Raw genomic sequence first — 19,470 nt, 5'->3', positions numbered from 1 at the left:
GGCAGTCTCCTGGCCACCCCAGTGAGGATGACAGGTGGCTCCCTCCCCTGGCCAACGGTGGCCCCTCCAGGAGGGGAGTGTTCACACAGCGAGCCAGGCTGTCACGCGCTACTCAGCCCAGCACTCTGCACAGTTTCCTGGGGCCTCCTGACATGTCTTAGAATTTACACAGGGCTCAGCGAAGTCTTAAACAACATTTTTTTTTTCTCTTTTGAGATCATCTGCTTCCTAATAGAATAAATTCAAAGGAAAACATGCTCTGATCCTTCACCTGCCTCTTCTCCACATAAACACTAGTTCATGACCCACCCTAGTGCCGTGGTCGGCAAACTGCGGCTCGAGAACCACATGTGGCTCTTTGGCCCCTTGAGTGTGGCTCTTCCTAAGCCATAGGAGTACCCTAATTAAGTTAATAACAATGTACCTACCTATATAGTTTAAGTTCAAAAAATTTGGCTCTCAAAAGAAATTTCAATCGTTGTACTGTTGATATTTGGCTCTGTTGACTAACGATTTTGCCAACCACTGCCCTAGTGCTTTAGGTAAGGAACTAATCAGGACACCTGCCAAGGAGGTGGGCAGCAGGGGTTCCTCTCAGGACCACAGGCTGGGAAGCCTCAGGACTCTGGTCATCATGTGGGGAGTTGGTTCCATATTTCAGTGTGTGGAGGCAGACTGACATCTGGGTGTATGCCTGTTCCCCATCCTGTCATATGGCACTTAATGGGCAGATAGTTCTGTTAGGGATCTAGCCTACATCTGAAAGCACTTTGACTTCCACACTTTAAACTGGACTCTAACAAGAATCCTATGAAGTAATCAGAATGGGAGCAATGACCCCCTTTGGCAGAGAAGACAACTGAGAAGAGAGGCTCAGAAAAATCCGTGGGCATGGAGCGGAAGCACGGGCGTTGTGCTTCTGGCTCAGCCACTCATTGTGTGACCTTGAGCAGGTCTCTTTCCCTTTCCAGGCCTCGGTTTTATCATCTGTGAAATGAAGGGAATGAATGAGGTGACTGTGAGGTCTTCTTACAGATCTCTTCGTAAACCGCACAAGGAAAAGGCCTTGCCCGAGGTCATGCAATTAGTGAGGTGAGTAATGATGATGCAGAGACATGCTCCCCAAGCTGCCTCTGTTGAGAGACAGCCATCAGAGCACCCCCACTGCCACCACTGCCATATCCCTGACAGTGTGGGCTGCTGGAGCCTCTAGTTCCCTCTGGACATCACAAGGACCAAGACCACCAGGGGTGGGGTGGTAGGGGACATGTGCTCAGAATGCGCTCTGTGACTGGAGCCCCAGTGCTCCCAGCTGCTCATTAAAGAGAAGACAGTTTTCTCTGGCACCTCCTTCACCAGACAAACACAATGGGCACCTACCCATGCCAGACTCCATGCTAGAGGAGGGGATGTGCAGGTTCATGAGACTTACTGTCCACCCGTGAGAAAGTCATGATGAGGACAGTGAGATTCCAGCTGCTGCTTAGTGCTAGGTGGGTCGTGCTTGGCTGAGGAACCAAGTCCAGCCCCCAGTTGGATCACGAAGCCAATCACAGGCACTGAGCTGAATCAGCCTGCAAAAGGGGGCACCTTTTTTTGTAACTCACACCAAGGCACTAGCTGCAGCCCAGGTGAGCATGACCACTTCAAGGTGAGTGCAGGACCCATAAAACTTTAGGAGGGGTTACATTTAGAACAGTTCATATGTAAACATCCTCCTCCATGCACACCAGGGGGAGTCGATGCACACATCTCACCCAAACCAATCCATTGGCTGGGAGAATTATGTGCTCTCTTTTTCCCCCTCTGATAATATATATGCTTGATATATACATATATATGTGTGTGTGTGTATATATATATATATGCTTTCATTATACATGCTTACACTGCACGCTAATTTTTCATCTAGTTAAGATTTGAAGGCATATATTTTAATGCCTCTCCTTTGAATGTGCTTTCTTTCTGAGAGTCAAACCTTCTAACCACATGGAATCAATGAACTCAACTAGCTTCCCATCAGTAATGTGCTGGTAAATGACTAGTCTTCCATCTGTTCAAGGCAGCCAACCAAGTCAGCTGGCCATGTCTCAGGCACAGTGATTAGACTGCCTGGAGAAAACCAAGATGAACATGAGACGGCCCACAAGGAACCAAGGGGCTCTCAGCCTAGAAGAGCACAAAAGACACAGACACAAATAAATACCCGTAAGACAGAGCAGAGAATGGTCGTCGGTGCTAGAAGATCTGGGGTCTGGGATGGGGAGAAAGCGATATGGAAATTCAAAGGAAGGAAAGATCAATACCCACCGGGGATCCAGAAAGCCTTCATGAAGGAGATGGCTCACGGAAAGACCACCCATCAAGACACAAGAAGGCCCAAGTTCCAAAGCCCCTTCGACCACTGTTGGCCAAGGAAGCTTGAGAAAGCCAGGTCTCTGTTTTAAAATGGACCCTTTTTCCTAAGTGCCTCCCAGCAGTCTGAGGATTAGATGAGAACGGACTCACTAAATGCACTTCATGTAAATAAAAGCATCAAATGTCAAGCCTCCGTCATCACTCAGGGAAGAGAAGGGAGGAAGCTAAAAGCAGAAGGTAATGAGGGAGGAGGTGGGTGAGGGTAGGTGGCCCCTGCCAAACACAGGACTGACGTGAACACCTACTGGGCTTGCAAGTGGCTCCAGTGATTTTTTTAAAAACTCCAATAGCTGATTTGATTGAAGAGAGCCCACCAAGAGTAAGGCAGAGCATTTACACTCCCCTGCATGAGGAAAATGAAAGTCCCATTCAGAAACGCGGCTCCTTGCCCTGTGTAATGTGGTAACAGCCACTCACGGTCAGCGGGCAGTGACCCTCCCAGCTCCCAGAGCTGGGCCTGGGCCCGGTGTGCACTCAGAAAACACTCAAGAAATGAATGGATGGGGTCCTCACTACTCTCCAAGGGGCTTTACGTTTATCCTCCTCTTTTATTCATAACCACAAGCCTGTGGGACAGACAGGGCGTGTGTTATCAACCCTGTCGAGAAGGGGAAAATGAGGCTCCCAGGCGGGGAGCATCCACATCCCAACTTAACACCATCAGAAATGAGCCCAGGTATCTGCCTCCGCACATAGCGCTCCTTCCTCACACCGTGCCCCTCCCAGGAATGGTTACTACAGCCCATCTTTGCCCCAGATCACCTCCCCTGACTGTCCCTGAGGGACTGTTCTGAGCTGAAATACTTCACTTACTCAGACTCTGTAATCAAGGGAGGTCCTATTATTATTCCCAGTGTACTGGATTATTCCAATTCAGAAGGTGATTTTGTGTAACAGAAATAAGAGTGTCATGGACTCTTATTACCAAATAAAAACTAATTTGGGTTAAACTCTTTGGTTCAATTGCTTGGAGTCATTGCTCCTTAGAGGACGGAGAAGGTAGAAACAGCATCGGGCATTAGGGTGACAGGAAGATGTTTTGTTTGTTTGTTTGTTTGTTTGTTTACCATGGACACTCCTGCCTACAGAGTCGGCTGTCAGTTCTGACAGATGGCCGGGCTGTAGGAGGGGAGCACAGGGCAATCTCAGGGCTAAGGCGGCACCAAGGAGCTAGAGCCAGCTGAGCTGATTTGGGCTCTGAAATCTGGGCTGGAGCCCAAGTTCCAGCCTGTCAGGGTGGGACAGGGAGCCCTGCCTCCCTCTCCCCCAGACACCCTCCCGCTGCAGTGGCACCAGGCAGGCCAGTGCCTTTCTATGCATCTGTGACCTTCTGGCTGCAGGCAAATCGGGTGCCAAAGCATGTTCAAGGTCGGAGCTACCCTTCCCTTTCATGACCCACCCTAGCCCTTTGGCTGATAACGGTTTATGGTGCACCTACTTCCCAGAGGATGTTTTCATTCTAATAAAAATCTGTGGCACGAAGGTGTTGGCTGGAGGCTGGGAATGACACTCACCCCCCAGCTCTGGTGCGGGGAACCTGGTGACGTGCGCTCAGGCTGAGCTGCTCAGAGGCTCCCCTTAATGGCAGGAACCAAGGAGTGAGGGGAATAGAATGTCAGAGAATTTCCAGCTCCTAAAGGGAGCAGTGCATTAGGTAAGAAGAGGTCTAGAGGAGTGTCAGCTCTGATCTCTGCATTTAGCCACCCACCACATGGGGTCTCAACAGTACCACCCAGACATCCATGCTTCATCACACTCAGGGACCAGGGCATTGTGGGACCTGGGAGAGCTGAGCCATTTGTTGGATAATGGACACTGAGGATGAGTTGATCAGTTGAACTTATCCACTGACAGAGAGAATGGGACACAGAGTGGGTCAGCTTTGTTGGGGGGACGAGGAGGAGGAGGAGGAGGAGGAGGCGGCAAGATGAACCAGCGCATAAAGCTGGTGTGGTGGAAGCCTCATTAGGGGATGCTAGAGGCAAATTCACCAACTGCACAATTTTAAAGTCACAGAGTTTGCAACTGGAAGAAATCTTAGCGATAATCCAGTCCAACCCCCTCTTGCACAGCCTGGAGTTATTGGTCATGGCCACATGGCAGAGCCAAAATCAAGAACCCAAACCACCCCCTCAACAACTTTTCAGGCCAGTGATCTTTCTAGCACCCTCCAGCCTCCCCCAGACACACACCCCAGGCCGCTGATTCCCAGGGAGCTAGGGATACCCTCTGGAACACTGTGCGCTTCCTGAGGATCCCATGGGCCACCCCTATCCGCCATTCCGGCCAGACATACCTTGTGGGAATAATGCTGATCGACGATCCTCGCCAAGCCGAAGTCCCCGATCTTGAGCACGAGGTCCTCGGTGCTGATGAAGATGTTGGCGGGCTTCAGGTCCCTGTGCAGCACGTTGGCCGAGTGGATGTACTTGAGCCCGCGGAGCAGCTGGTACATGAACAGCTTGGCGTGCTCCTCCGCCAGCGTGCCCTGCTCCAGCAGGCGGGCCAGGTCGGTCTCCATGTACTCCTGCACGATGTAGGCCACGCTGAACTTGAACAGCTCGCCCTGCAGGTTGGCGCCCTTGGGCCCCAGCACCTCGTACACCTTCACGATGTTGTCGTGGTCCAGGCGCCGGATGATCTTGATCTCCCGGAGGGCGTGCTTCATGCTGCGGGCGTCGCTCAGGGTGACCTTCTTCACGGCCACCTTCCGGCAGGTCCTGCTGTCCGTGGCTGACAGCACCAGCCCATTGACGCCGAAGCCCAGGGGTCGGAAGTCAACAAAGCGCCCACCGAGGTCATAGCCGTAGACACTGGCAAAGCAGTCCCCCTTCTCGGCCATCGTTGGCTCAGTGGTGGTCAGGGGACGCCTGTGGGATGGAGGGGCCGTCGGGAAAGGCCGGGTCCCAGCTGGTGGCCTCCCCAGCACACCTCATTCTGTCAAGTCCCGAGGCTGAGGGATGCTTTTTCTCGTGGTGATGTCACTGCCACCAGCTCCCTGGAGACAAGAGTGGCACATGTCCATGCTTGCTGAGCTGCAGAAGTTGGAGGCTCATGCTGTTTTCTTAACAAGCCCTGGGAGGGCTGTCCACCCACTCCTGCGTGTCCCGAGCCCTTCCCCACGCTGAGAATGGCTCATGCTTCTTTCACAGGGAGCATCTTGGACAAATAAACCGATCGCGTTATCTATGTGAACGTCAAGTTTTCTCTCCTAAGGGACCACAAAGTAAAGATGCAGAAACTCTCCCCTGTAAGTCCTTTGTTGAAAGAAGTTCCTTCGGGCTGAAATGCTTTTGCTGCTCTGCGTTCCTTCACTGACGATGGTCCGAAGCTTGGTTGTATCACAGCCTCTGGCAGCTTCGCAGCTGCTCTCTGCTTCCCGGGCAGACTGAAGGGATCCCAACAATGGATTCTGGAGGCTCCTCGGGGCTTCTTTCTACCTCGGCCAGCTCCCCTTTCTGCCGGCTCACCTTAGATCCTGCAGCCCAAACCAGCTGGTGGGCATCGGGGAAGAAAGCCGGAGAACCCCTGCCCCTCCCATGAGCTGCACACCAAGTTACACCCCAAGTCCCAGGTCCGAGGGGAGCTCAGCTGCCAGGCCAGGCACCTCTGGAGGCTTCAGGGGGCAGCATCCTCTGTCACCCCCTCATCCATGCCTCTTCGAACGAGACTGTGCTCTGCTGGACTCCGAGAGGCTGCGGGAACCCGGCATCTTTCACACGGAGTCTCCTTCCCTGTCAAAGAAATAACGTTGGTAAATTTCCACACTCGGCTCCCAACACCTTCCCACCAGCGCATTTTGTTAACCAGCCCTGGTGTTATTTGATCTGTCCAGCCAGCCACTGAAACACTGCTTGCTCAGGGGATTCCGGGCTCAGGCGCCCAGCCCCCGCCTGCTGTGTGCAGCTCCCCTGGAAGAGAGAAGATGGACTGATTTGATAAGATCATCAAGCGGTGTGCCTTTTATGTAAATGCCTGCTCCCCGAAGGTTAACACTCACAGATTGTAGGAGGGAATGATCAGCTCTGACCTTTGAGAAATTCATTCTTTAAGCCCTCGGAACACACATATCAGCACTAGCCGGGGAGGGTAAGAGTGGACAGTAACCAGTAGCAGGCAAAGAAATAAAGGATCAATCATCTTGTTCTTCCACTTGGACCCCTTTTCTTCCCACTTCTGCAAATGTCTTTGAATATTTTAATAACTTAATGTGCAAATGAGCAATGTAATTAAATGGCGTCGCTTGCTTTCCATGTAGATGACATAAGCACACATACCAAATTGCAAGGAAATTGTATTGCTGCCCCAGTAAAGGGACTCTCTGTCCAGCTGAGCATCTCAGCATGACACCAGGGCTGGCATGGTGGACTGTATTCTCTTGGAGGATGGGGACCTAGCTCTTCAAAGCAATGGGTCAAATCCAATCCTAACTGCTCCCCGGTGGCTGCTGACTCCAATTACAGGCATAGGACCCCAGGGGGGAGAAAAAAACTGCAAAACTAGGGATATAAATTCAGCCTGAGGAAGTCACAGGTTTTATAAGTTTATTAAGTCCACAGACTCACAAAGAACAAACACCGTGTCCAGAACAGAGGTGTGAATCTAGCCAGGGCTGCTTCTGCGTTCCCATCCCACGGCAGGGTGCCCTGTGGGGATACTTTCAGGTCTGAACCCCGCACAACTCTGCAAATGATAACTGAAGCAAAACAATGGCCAGTGCTCTGAAACTAAGCAGGCAAATTAGGGGACACAGATGATACGAAGTAGTAAATAATCAGATCACCTCTAAAAACTGATGAAAGAAATTTGCCACGGGTCTGGGACACAGTCCTTGCTCAATAGATGCTGCCTATTGTTGCTGTTGTTGAAAATCCCCTTACACTTAAATAGGAAGTAGCTCCAACTATTCTGGTATCTCAGCAAACCTGCTCTGCATGTTTTTATTGGGCCCCGCAGCAAAATAACCATCGACTTGCAGAATTTCAGACTGGGAGGCAATGTAGCAGACAAGTTTCGGGTCCTTAGCAGGGGTGGTCCTGCCCTCCTGGGCTCATTTGAGGAGGAGCCACTACTGGCCTTTAGCAGGCAGGGCCCGATTCGCTAACCATCCTGCAGAGCATCTCCATCAGTGAGGAACCTGAACCCACCCCAAGGCCAGCCCCTCCACTGAGAGGCAAGTCCTCATCTGCCCATGAGGGCACCGAGGCTCCGAGAATACCAGCTCAGTGCGTCTACAGAGAGAGGGTCAATAAACATGGGATGACATGATAAATGAATACCATTCACCCTGAGGACTCCCAGCCAATTGGAGTCAGCGCTGGGACCACCCACTGAGCTACGGCCTAACATCTGTGCTAGTGAAGTCCACCTGGATGTCTGATTCAGGGGAACAAGAGAGGCGCCCCAGTGCCCCACTCCGTGCCTCCTCTGACCCTGCTGCCCAAGGCAGGTAACAGAACCTAAATTGGAGCTTCTTTCACTTTCTCCCCATTTGCCTGGTGTGGTTCCCAAGGGCACAGCAAACAGAAGCATTCATATTTACATATTTTGCTTTCTGAGGAGAGTCTTAAGCCTTCTTTCCATTCCAGCCCTCGCAGGGCTGTAAACAGAGACGGGAATGGGCACCTAAGCAGAGAGATGACATCCCCAGCAAGCCCACAGCAGGATTTGGATCAGCTGTGTGAGATCAGCTGCAATGCAGATAATCTGTGAATAATTAAGAGGTGCTTTATTTATGTTTCAAAACTCTTTCCTTTTCCTCTCACAGGGGCGGAGGGACTGTCTCCCGTGTGTGTGTGTGTGTGTGTGTGTGTGTGTGTGTGTGTGTGTGTGTGTCTCAGTGGATTCCCAGCACACTGTCAGCTTCAGCGGGCAGGTACCAGGTTACCTTGCACACCCTCTCCACCTTCCTCGTGGGCCTCTTAGTTTACTCTTTCAGCTCCTGCCTGGCCTCTCTGCTTGCACCTTCCTGGTTCCTGAAATGTTCTCCTGCTTCCTCCCCAAGTGTTGAAACCCTGCCCATCACTCAGAATTCAGGCAAAGTCCCACTTCCTCTGTGATGCATCCATCCGGTCCTCAGTGACACTTCTCCCCTTTCCAAACTCCTGTGGCGTTCCTGTGTATACTGTACTTGACACTTGCCATATCCTCATTTGGGCTATTATTTAACTTTTGATACATGTCCACCTCCCAACTAGACTTTAAGCTTAAGTCCAGGGTTCAAAGTAGCACTCGGAAAATAACTGGATTGGAAGTGCCGAGGAACATCGGTATGTCTCCACTACTGTGATGCCCACATTCCCTAGGCTTCCCCTTCCTGTGCTTGCCGCTCCAATGCAACATGCTCAACAGGACCCTTCTCACAATTAGCCCCAGCCACTCAGACAAACCAGCATTTCTGAACTTCAACTCCTTTAGCATCATCTTCGGCTTCGATGCTGCCTCTCTTAGAATGTCAACACTGACCAGGCAGTCTTCATCTGACCATTTTTCTGTTCCCATTTGAGTTTGTTACTATTCATTTCTTCTCAAAACTCTTAATTTTCTAAGCTTCTTTCTATCATCTATATATATAAAAGGCTAAGTGACCGACCATCCGTCCGTCCCACTGTTCGACTGACCAACTGGCCAGTACATATGACACGCACTGGCAATTTAAAAATAAATGTTGACTTGCCCATGTGTGATACATATAAAGCTCTCTCTGGTACCAATTGCATGTGTGTGTTTCAATCTGTCATTGTCAATAGTGAATTTGGTTTTTTTGACATTCTGAAGCTGAAAGAAAGTGGTGTCGTGGACAGAATATGCGAATAGTGATATTAAAATATTTCTTCTAATTAATTTTCTCTCAATGTGCATGAATCCGTGCACTGGGCCACTGGTTCTTCTATAATTTCTACTGTCAACCCTTTGATTTTTCCACATATGGACTGATTACAGAACACCTATCACCTAAGAAGTCTTGGGTTAGTGTTCATTGCTTGTGTGATATACCAAGAGGTGTGGGCCCATCCATCCTGGTGAGGGGTAGACCTGGCATCTGTGTGTGCCCGCCTGGGCAGAGGATTGAGTATGGCAGCCCTTGGCATGATGAGCTTCAGGGAGAAGCAGCATCAGTCTCCACTTGGAGCTGGTGGCTCAGAGCTGCTCTGAATCACAGTGTGACTTTCAACCAGGGACTTGGCATTCACCTTGAGAGAAAGAAAGGTCATCGGTTCAGCTGTGCTCAAATAACACCCAGCAAGGAGAAGGCAGACTAGGCTCCCTGGAGTTCATGGGGAACAAACACAGGAGTAGAAATATCTACCCCAGCACTTCACCTCTCCACTGATTTCTCACTGGTTCTCCAGAAATATCTTATTTGAGGCCAATTAATTATCCTCTCATGCATCCAACCTTCTAACATGTGGAGGCAAACCAGAGACGAGGTGGTGTGTGCCAACTGTCCTTTCTGGGATTCCTGAGGCTCTGGTTTACAAAGCAGCTTCGGAAAGTCTAAATTTAGACTCACCTCCTCGCCTGCTCAGAGCCTCCCAAGCCTCATGCTGTTGACTTTCAGCAGGAACTACGGCCCCCAGTGAGGTGCTGACATTTCCCAGACGCTGCTTTCTTCCCTCTCCTGAGCCCCCAAAACGTGCAGGAAATCCTTCTCATACAGGGATCATGTTCATTTACAGGTGAACCGGCAGGACACTCCCAATTCTATGTGGTACCGTTCCCATCACAGCCAGGTCTGTGTGACTCTAAGGTTTGTGATCCCAGTCACTGTGGTCTATGTGAATGAAGTCCTCTAGGCCAGAGACCAGCAAATTCTTCTATGAAGGACCAGAGGATAAATATCTTAGCCTCTGCAGGACATACAGTCTCTTCTTCAACCACTCAACCCTGCCTTTGCAGCAAAGAAGCAGCCACAGACAATACCCAAATGAAGGGCATGACTGCATTTTAATAAAACTTTATTTAGGAAGATAGTAGAGAGCTGGATTTGGCCTGGGGACTGTAGTTTGCCAACCCCTGCTCTAGACAGTGTAGGAACTCCCTCTAGCTTGTTCCTGAGTGGGCACCGAAGTGTGTTGTAATCCAGGCTCCTTTCCAGCTCTTGTTGCACCGCCTCCTCCCTCTTGGACTCAGTCCTCCTTTTGTCCTTCATGGTGGCACTATTCCAGGACTGCCCTCCCTCCAAGGAGGTACCCTGAGCTTGGGACCCCAGGTTTAGTTAAGCTCACCCATAAGTTGCATGGGCTCAGGGCCCAGCTCTCTGCTCTCCACAGGCTACCTTCTAGTTCTGCAATTCTATGTCCTGTGGATGCACCTCACTCCTAAGCTGCACTTGGATTTTAACATAGGCTTTCTGGAGAGGTGGCGAAGACGACACACTGAAGATGTAAGTACACTATTCAGGGCTTACTGGGGACCAAGGGCTTTGCCTGACTACTTCAGTTGGGTCTCCCAAGAACCTTATGAGGTTGTTATTCTCCCATGAAGTCTTCAATGAGAAGTGATTTGCCCAAAGTCACACCACTAGCTGGGATGTAAACGCAGGTCTGTCTGACTCCAAAGCCCATACTTCTCATCATCATAACACATGATCTGGTTCTCACCATGAACCATCTAGGCCCAGGGTGACTTCCCAGGCCTACCAAAGGACAAGCTTGGGGTAGGCACATCTTGTGGTGCTTCCCAAATTAAAGCGAGAAGCAGCCCCCTTTCTGCCTGTATCCAGTCCAGTGTGGAGGCCATGGTGAATAAGCTCACTTTATGGAAAGACACTGAGAAATGGGCATTGAGATGAGAGTATGAGTTGAGAAAAAACAACAACACAAAACTGATAACACCAAGTTCAAACAACCATAACCCTGCCTTCTAAGCATTTCTCGATTTCTTCTTCAACTGTAAACCTCAAATCCACAGGAGTCTGTGGCTGCCGGGACTGGCCATTCTAGAGGGGAGCTGAGCTGAGCATTCGCCCAGCTGGCTGATTGGCAGAGGCCCTCTAGTTGACACTAGCCACCAACCCAGAAACCACTCCCGCTTCCCCTGAGTGAACAAAACACCAGCTCTGGGACAGGCATGGAGCTGCTGAGCCCAACTCAGGGATGACTCATGATGGGGCTAACCCAGGGTTTCAACCTCAGCACAACTGACATTTTGAGCAAGATCATTCTTAGCAGGAGAATGTTTAGCAGCCTCCCTGGCCTCTGCCTACTAAATGCCAGTAGCAACCCCTAGGGTGACACCAAAAATATCTCTAATCTTTAGAAACTACCACCAGTGGAGGAGGACGAAACCACCCTTGGTTGGGAACACTGATCTAAATCAGCAGCTTCCAGCAGAGACAGTATTGGCACCTGAGCAGAGGAGCCATTGGTTTGGGGGAGCTGTGCAGTGCCCTGGGAAAGTTTAAGCAGCCCTGGTCCCGACCCACTAAGGGCCAACAGCACTTCCTGGGTGCTGTGCCAGCCTCACACATTTCCAAAATCCTAGAGGCCAGTGGTATCTCCCACACCCATCTCTGTTGAGGGCCATGAGTCTAAGCCAATCGTGGTAATTCAATTCCCCTTTGGCAGTGGCTGGTTTAGGGGTGGTCACATGATCCAGTTCTGGACAATAGGCCTCAAAGGAATGTCCCCTGGGAGGCCTCAAGGGAAAGTTTTCTTCCTCTACTCCCCATCTTTGAATGCTGTTTTGGGAGAAAGTTGTGTTGGTGCTGCAGCCGCCACCTTGAGACCATGTGGGGACAAACCTGGGGACAAAGGCCAGCATGGAGTTGGCAGGTGAGCCGGGCCCTTGTTGACATCGTTGAGTAGCTGAGCCAAGCCTGGAAATGCCTACCTCCAGCTTTCTTGCCAAGTGAGGTCCTCAAGCCCAATTGTTAAGACATTTTCACTGTCTTTTTTTTTTTTTTTTTTTAACTTGAGGCTGACAAAATAAGTCCAGAGACATGGAGGCATGGAACAGACTGACAGATCTCAGAGGGAAGGGGAGAGGGGGAGTGAGACTCGATTAACCAGAGGCTGAATTATCTAATGATAGTACCAGCAAGGGTACACGGTCCGTCTAATAGAAAGATGTAGAGCACAAGGCTCCTGACCGCCAGGAGCTTACATCCCCACAGGGAGAGAAGAACCACAACAATCACAATCACAGAGGCAGGAATCTTCAGCTACAACATGATCCCCCTGCATGTGGAGTAGGAGTTAGGACAGGCGAGTCAGAGAAGACGCCTGGAGGACGAGGAAGGCAGCGTCTAAGGCAGTGATGGCAAACCTATGACACGCGTGTCAGAGGTGACACACGAACTCATTTTTTGGTTGATTTTTCTTTGTTAAATGGCATTTAAATATATAAAATAAATATCAAAAATATACATCTTTGTTTTACTATGGCTGAAAATATCAAAAAATTTCTATATGTGACACAGCACCAGAGTTAAGTTAGGGTTTTTCAAAATGCTGACACACCGAGCTCAAAAGGTTTGCCATCACCGGTCTAAGGTGCCACCAATGATCGCCCCTCCTGGCTTTGGCCATGTGTAAGCTCCTCCCCTTAACAGTATGCTGGACTTATTGACTCACTTCTAAGGGACAGAATATGGCAGAAGTAATGGGATTTTCCTACTGAAATAGGTTATTGAAAGACCGTGGCTTCCATCTTGGGTGCTCACTCCTTGGGAAGCTGGTACCACGTCAAGAAGCAGCCCTTCAGGTGGACCCAGGCGAGGGAACCTAGAGGCAGATCTTCCCTGAGGGGAGCTCGAGAGGCCTACGACCCTGGCCACAGCCCTGCTAAAGTCTCACAGAGACCTTACCTCACAGGCACCTGGCTAAGTTGTGCCCGGATGCCTGACCCACAGAAACTACGTGACAATAATGCTGTCTAAGCTGCTAAATTGGGGGTGTTTGTTACACAGCAGTAGATAGCTCCTGGGGAGGAGGGGCTCGGACATTTGCAGTTCTTGCTTGTTCCAGGATGACGAAGTGGCAGGCTTGCACTGAGACCTTGGGAAGTTATTGGGCTGGGGTCCTGGGTCTTACCTGGCTTGGATCTCATCAGATTCCAGAGCCAGACAGAACCTCAGGGAGGGGAAGGGAGGGGAGGTACCTTCCTGCTCTTTCTCACAGATGCAGCCCCAGGGTCTGGGATCGAGGATCTCAATAAATAAATTCCAGTGGACACAGAGTGGCTACATGTTTGCAGTAAGAGTTTGGTTATGACAAAATATGACCCAAATGGAAAGAGAAATTAAAATGTGTCCCTGCTGTCCAGAAATAAAAGCTTTCGACTCTCCTAGGGTGGTGGGAGCTCCAGCAAGGATGGCACACAGGCCCCAAAAGAGCAGAGGAAGTGGAAGGCAACTCCTCACCAGTGAAGGAACTGCTGGCCCCAAGGTCATTGTCATTGTGTTATGTCATATTTTTAAAATATACACTGAGTGGCCAGATTATTTTGACCACCCCATCAGTACTTCATTGACACTTCCAAAAATACTGAATATCGAAAACTTCCTAAGTAAATACTCTCAAGGTTTTATTATTATTATTATTTGCATAACTAATTCACTTCATTGTACTGATGGGGTGGTCATAATAATCTGGCCACTCAGTGTATATTTTTATTGATTTCAGAGAGTAAGAAAGAGAAACATCAATTATGTGAGAGAATCATTGATCAGCTGCCTCCTTCACATCCCCCACTGGGGATCAAGCCCGCAACCTGGGCACATGGCATGTGCCTCAACCGGGAATCAAGCCGTGACCGCCTGGTTCATAGGTTAAAGCTCAACCACTGAGCCTCGCCGGCTGGGCTTATGTCTGATTTTTAACAGTGACTCAGCTGGGTTTACCATGCGACGGTGGTGCTCCCAGGAATTAGGAGAACAACTCTTCTGGTCTGCCAGCTTTTAAAAGAAGTACCATCCCCTCCACCCAGGAGGGGAGCGGGCTGGAGTTCATATGAAGTAACCTGCCCGGAAGGCCTTTCTGTTTGGGAAAACCCAGGTGCACGGGCAGATGGCTGCCCCTCAGGTGCTCAGGTGGCACTTCCTGTGCTCCGTGCCTCCATGCTCAGGACCTCTCCCAGCTGAGGTCTAACCCTTCACACACCAGCCACAGGACAGCCGGTGACCAGAGCCCGAAGCCTGCTTAGGCTAAAATAAATGTCTCACTGCCGGCCCTGAGCCCCAGGCCCCATGGGTACCCTCCCTGGGACGCATGAACATCTCAGCGTCCCTGCGGGCAGTGATGCCGCCCACACGGGCTTGTTTGCCTCCAGAACATGCTGGTGGGGGTGCTGCCAAGGAAGAGACAGGAGGGAACCCTGCTGCTTTGATCTCACTGGGAGGGGATGAGAGGAGGTACCGAAGGTGGGAAGAAAAAGTGAGCAAAAGAAATATCAGGCCCGGAGAGGGGGTGTAACTCTGGGAGCGTTCTGTTCAGTCTTTGCTCGGCCTTTTTCCTTGAAAATTACATAACCAGCCGGGGGGAACAGAGGCTGCCCAGGCCTCCCAACAGCACTGAAATAGCAGAGCAATCCCGGCAGCCCCATTGGAGCTCCAGGCTGACGTCACGCAAAGCCGGGGAGACAGGGCAGCCTGAGTCCCGCAGGTGAAGTGTAGATGCTGGTCACCATGGAAACGGCACAGCTGTCGAGGCTACACCTGCATGCAGGTCACAAGTGTGTGAAGGAGCGTGTGTGTGCCAGCATTTTGGTCCATCTGGGTTCAGACAACTCCGACGTTTGACCTTTGTAGGTTCAAGGGGAAACTTCTCACTCCCTCTTTTAAGGAAATAAACCTGGGATCGCCGAGGACCTTGGCTTCTTTCGAAATCTAAATCAGGACAGTGTGACTTTAGCGGCTAACTAAGGGGAGGCCCCATTTGGGACTTGCTTGGCTTGGACTGGGATCTAAGGGCAGAGATCCCAGCCAGGGGCTAAGCTTCTCCAAAGCAGAGCCGCATCTTTAATTTCTCCCCCCTACCCCCACCCCGTGACCTGTGCCCATGGACCCCGTGCCTTCCCTGAATTCGGAGATTCCTCGCTCTGAGCCCAGATTTATTTTTTTAAATATATTTTATTGATTTTTTTATAGAGAGGAAGGGCGAGGGATAGAGAGTTAGAAACATCGATGAGAGAGAAACATCGATCAGCTGCTTCCTGCACACTCCCTACTGGGGATGTGCCCGCAACCAAGGTACATGCCCTTGACCGGAATCGAACCTGGGATCCCTGAGTCCGCAGGCTGACGCTCTATCCACTGAGCCAAACTGGTTAGGGCCTGAGCCCAGATTTAATCAGCCATCGTGGGAAAGCACAGCCACTGACCCTTTAGGAGTCAGTGTTCAGACCTGACCTCTCCTGCCGAACGCTGGGACCTCTTCATGGGACCCCTTACTCCCTGTGCCATCTCCTGTGGGCTTCCGGTTGCAGACCCCCAGCCTGGCTCTCTCACACTTGAGTGTCTGCTTTTGCTTTCTTAGTTTTCCCAGTTCCTTGGAGGAGGATTTACTCTGCTCCCTTAAGTCATCTTGGGAATGGACTTCCTTTCTAAACTTCTCCAGCCTCTGATCTCCTGGTTTGCTCGACTCTCCTCACCAGCCATACAGAACGTCTTTCCTTCACTGAAAGTGTCCTGTCCTCCCCGCCTCTGGGCCTCCACACAGGCTGTTCCCGCTCATCCTGCCCTGGCTAATTCTTACTTATCCTTTAGGCCTAAGTTTAAATGCCCCTTCGCCCAGGAAGCCTTCCTTGATGCTCCGTTCCGTCTCCAAACTATCTTATCTGTGTCTCCCTGTCCTGCCCAGCTCATGTCGCTCTTTGTTTCAGCTTTAATTGCTTGAATTCAGTGTTTGACTTGGAAAGGACAGGATACCCTCATCGTCTGCATCACGATTGGGCCCTGCACCCAAGGCCCAATTCCTAACCTACTCCATCATAAAGAATAATATTTGGGCAGAACAAACACATTCTGAGAAGTGCCCCATTCCAGACCATTGTGCACAAGTTCAAGTTTGTTAACAGACTGTACTGTTTCTTTCCTCCCTTTGAGAGATGCCAACCAGATGTGAGAATTTCACAGATCTTGTCTGATTCGAATCCTGCATTCTCTTTAAATTTCAGAGTCCTTGACTGCCTTTCACCAGCCCTGCTTCTCACCCAGTCACCTGGCCCATTATCCAGGGAGCGTGCGCATCGCGACCTCCTACTCTTCCCATGGAGGCTAATCATTTACAGGGGCTGTGCTCCGAGGTAGAAAGAAATCATTTGTAGGGCAGAAAAAATGTCCCTCAGCAATTCCATCTCCCTGCTCATAAATGATAGAAGTGGTCTTTCCACAGCACAGATGATAGCAACAATCCCTGGGCCCCAAGGGGCTGACACAGCCAAGGAGAAAAGCCATGGGATGGGAGCCACGAGGTCTGGGTTCTAGTCCTATGAGCCCTCGGGCAAGAAGTTTCAAATCTGGGAAGTGGGAATCACCACACTGTCCCAATGACCCACGGGGGTATGGGGACACTTTCAAAAGTATAAAGCTCAGATGGGAGGAAAGTCATGACCACAACTCAATTATACTAAAATTATCCATTTTAAAATTAACGCAGTGACTTCAGCTGGGCCCTAGTGGGTTGGGATTGTTACTTTCTCATCTCTCGGGCTCACCCCTTCACATTCCTCCACATGGAAGGTGAGTATTGGCCCACCGGCTATTGCACATGTGTTTTGAGTCTGTTTGTTTGCTTGTTTGCGGGTGGCAGGATTGGGGGGACTTTAGGCTAAGTTATCCCTATCTAAAAGGTAATGAGGATGGAGCCCTCCTCAATGGGATTAGTGCCCGGATATAGGGGCCCTTGACAGCTCTCGCCCTCTTTCTGCCAGGTGAGGACACAATGAAAAGTCAGCCGTCTACAACCCAGAAGAGGGCTTTCACCAGAACCTGACCATGCTGGCACCCTGATCTCGGACTTTCCAGCCTCCAGGACCATAGGAAATACATTTCTGTTCCTTACATGCCACCCGGTCTACTCTTTGACAACAGTCCCAACTAAGACACTAACCAAGTCCATTGCAGCGAGGCCATTGCTCTGATCTAACTTACTGAACTCCGCCACTGTATGTCCAAAGCCCTTTCTCTCCTGCTCTCCTGTGAGTGGCTCCTTCACCAAAAGGTTATTAGGCTCTGAAAGTCAGAGCCACGTGCTATGGAGATCACATCGTGGGAACATGACCCACCGGAGAGGCAACGAGTGCTGTTGGGTGCTTGCTTTTTCACTTGCCTTCCTGATCTGGCAGGAGAGCTGCAGGGAGTGTCTCTGGACCCCAGGCGAGCCTGTGAGGGGTTCCATACACAAATAAGTCTCTTCTGTCTTGATGGGCAGGCCCCGTGGTCGGTCACCACACCCCACTGGACATGGAAGAGCTCCCTGGAGAAGAAGACAGACGGCTCCACTGCCTGGAAGGGATGTGCAGGAAGGTTGGAAAAGAAAGCAAGGAAGCAATAGAAGAAGGGGAACCAGCGAGGTGGGCAATGGACTGATGAACCCGCCTCTCCCCCTGCCACCCTGGGGCTCTTAAAGGAGAGCCGGGTCCTGGATGGCGACAGACGCTGGGTTTCCCACCGGCTGGCATGTGCATTCGGAGCTGGTTTTGATTCCATTTGGAGAAAGATGACCATCCTGGCCTTCGGGTGTCTGATCAATCCCAGGTCAGTTCATACTAACCGAAATAGGGACCAACCCTCCCTCCACTACCAGGTGAGGAAACTGAGGCCCAGAAAATGGAAATGACTCTCCCAAGGTCACGCAGAGAGGCAGGGACCAGGTGCTTCTTGGGCCTCAAGATGGCTTTGCGGATCACCATCAAATGAGCAAGGGGATCCTGACCCAGCTGGCCAAGAGCTGGGCAAGGCAGGGACCGGCTGGCTGCAAAGGAGCAGCTCTTCCTCTTCAAACTATTAAGTAACTGCTCTGTGTCAGGAACAAAAAGTCACATATGGACCATGTGGCAGCAGCTGCCAGCCTTCCCCACTGGGATCCTGTCCCTTCACTGAGAGCAGAGCTGGGGGCCAAGCTGCCTTGGGGGGAGGCAGGGAGGAAAGGGGATTGTGAATCGGTCCCTGTCCCACTGAGGAGGTGTGGAGCTGGTGCTCAGCCTCTGAGGGGCTGAGCTAGTGTTTGCTGCATAAGCAAAGCTCCAATTTCATTTAGTCTGAGAAGAACTAGGCCCCTATAGGGCCAGGAGCAAGACACTTCTGTGCATTGAGGCGTAACAAAGACAGTAAATGAATCACAGCAACGTGGACAGTCCTATGCGTGTGCATCGGTGGGGAACCCAATACTCAGAATTCTAATGATACAAGGCAAGGTCCGAGCCCCAGTTGGGGGAGCAGGGTTGAACAGGAGGAACTAGGAGGGGAGAGAGAGAGAGCAGGAGAGAAGGAGGGAAGCAGGGAGGGAGGGAGAGAGAGAAGAACAGAGTGGAGGAATAAGGAGAGAGAACAGGAGAGTTGTGGGAAGAAAGAGGGACCTCACCTTCCTCCCAGAGGCGACTGTCTGCCTTCTTTGTCAGTTGCTCAACTATTGTTAGCACTTGGCACACACATACCATCCTCACTGCCCAGGAGCCTTTGCCACACACATCGATAAAGTCCTCACTGCAGAAAATGCTGGAACCCTGACAACAGCAGCCACATGACCAACACTACACAGTGCATTAGCTTGACAAATGTGACCGTGCCGCCAGCCAAGAACTCCACAGTTCCCCCAGGTATGGGGAGTCCTGGGCCAGGAACTGGATTTTACCTGCAGAGTAGTTAGCTGGAAACCTGGGCCAGGGCTGGTGGCCCAGCCAACGCAGTGTGCGTGCCCAGGCTGGACAGTGGCGGAGTAGAGCAGTCCAGATAACAGACCCTCAGGGTTTAATGAGTTCCGAAAAACCAGCCCAAACCAGGCTGCCTCCTCATTATGACCTGGAATGCTCGTGTGCCTGGAACAAGCAGGACGTCAATGGGTCTGGGCAGAGGGCGCCTGGGGAAGGTCTCAGCCACCCCCAGGCTTA

At 50.9% G+C, this 19,470-nt stretch overlaps 1 protein-coding gene across 4 annotated transcripts in view; it reads right to left on the bottom strand.

The window, feature by feature from the left end:
• MAPK4 (mitogen-activated protein kinase 4) overlaps window positions 1-19,470 on the bottom strand; it is a 125,424-nt gene that overhangs the window by 37,147 nt on the left and 68,807 nt on the right. For all 4 annotated transcript variants that reach the window (XM_070421160.1, XM_070421161.1, XM_070421159.1 and 1 more), the window contains exon 2: window positions 4,715-6,152. In XM_070421160.1, the coding sequence (XP_070277261.1) occupies window positions 4,715-5,260 (546 nt within the window). In that variant the 5' untranslated portion in view covers window positions 5,261-6,152. The remainder of the gene's footprint in view (window positions 1-4,714; window positions 6,153-19,470) is intronic.

This window comes from Myotis yumanensis, unplaced genomic scaffold, assembly GCF_028538775.1.
Source record: "Myotis yumanensis isolate MYYU_CA2020_CCGP unplaced genomic scaffold, mMyoYum1.0.hap1 SCAF_7, whole genome shotgun sequence".
NCBI lineage: Eukaryota > Metazoa > Chordata > Mammalia > Chiroptera > Vespertilionidae > Myotis > Myotis yumanensis.
This window is presented reverse-complemented; position numbering and strand designations above follow the sequence as displayed.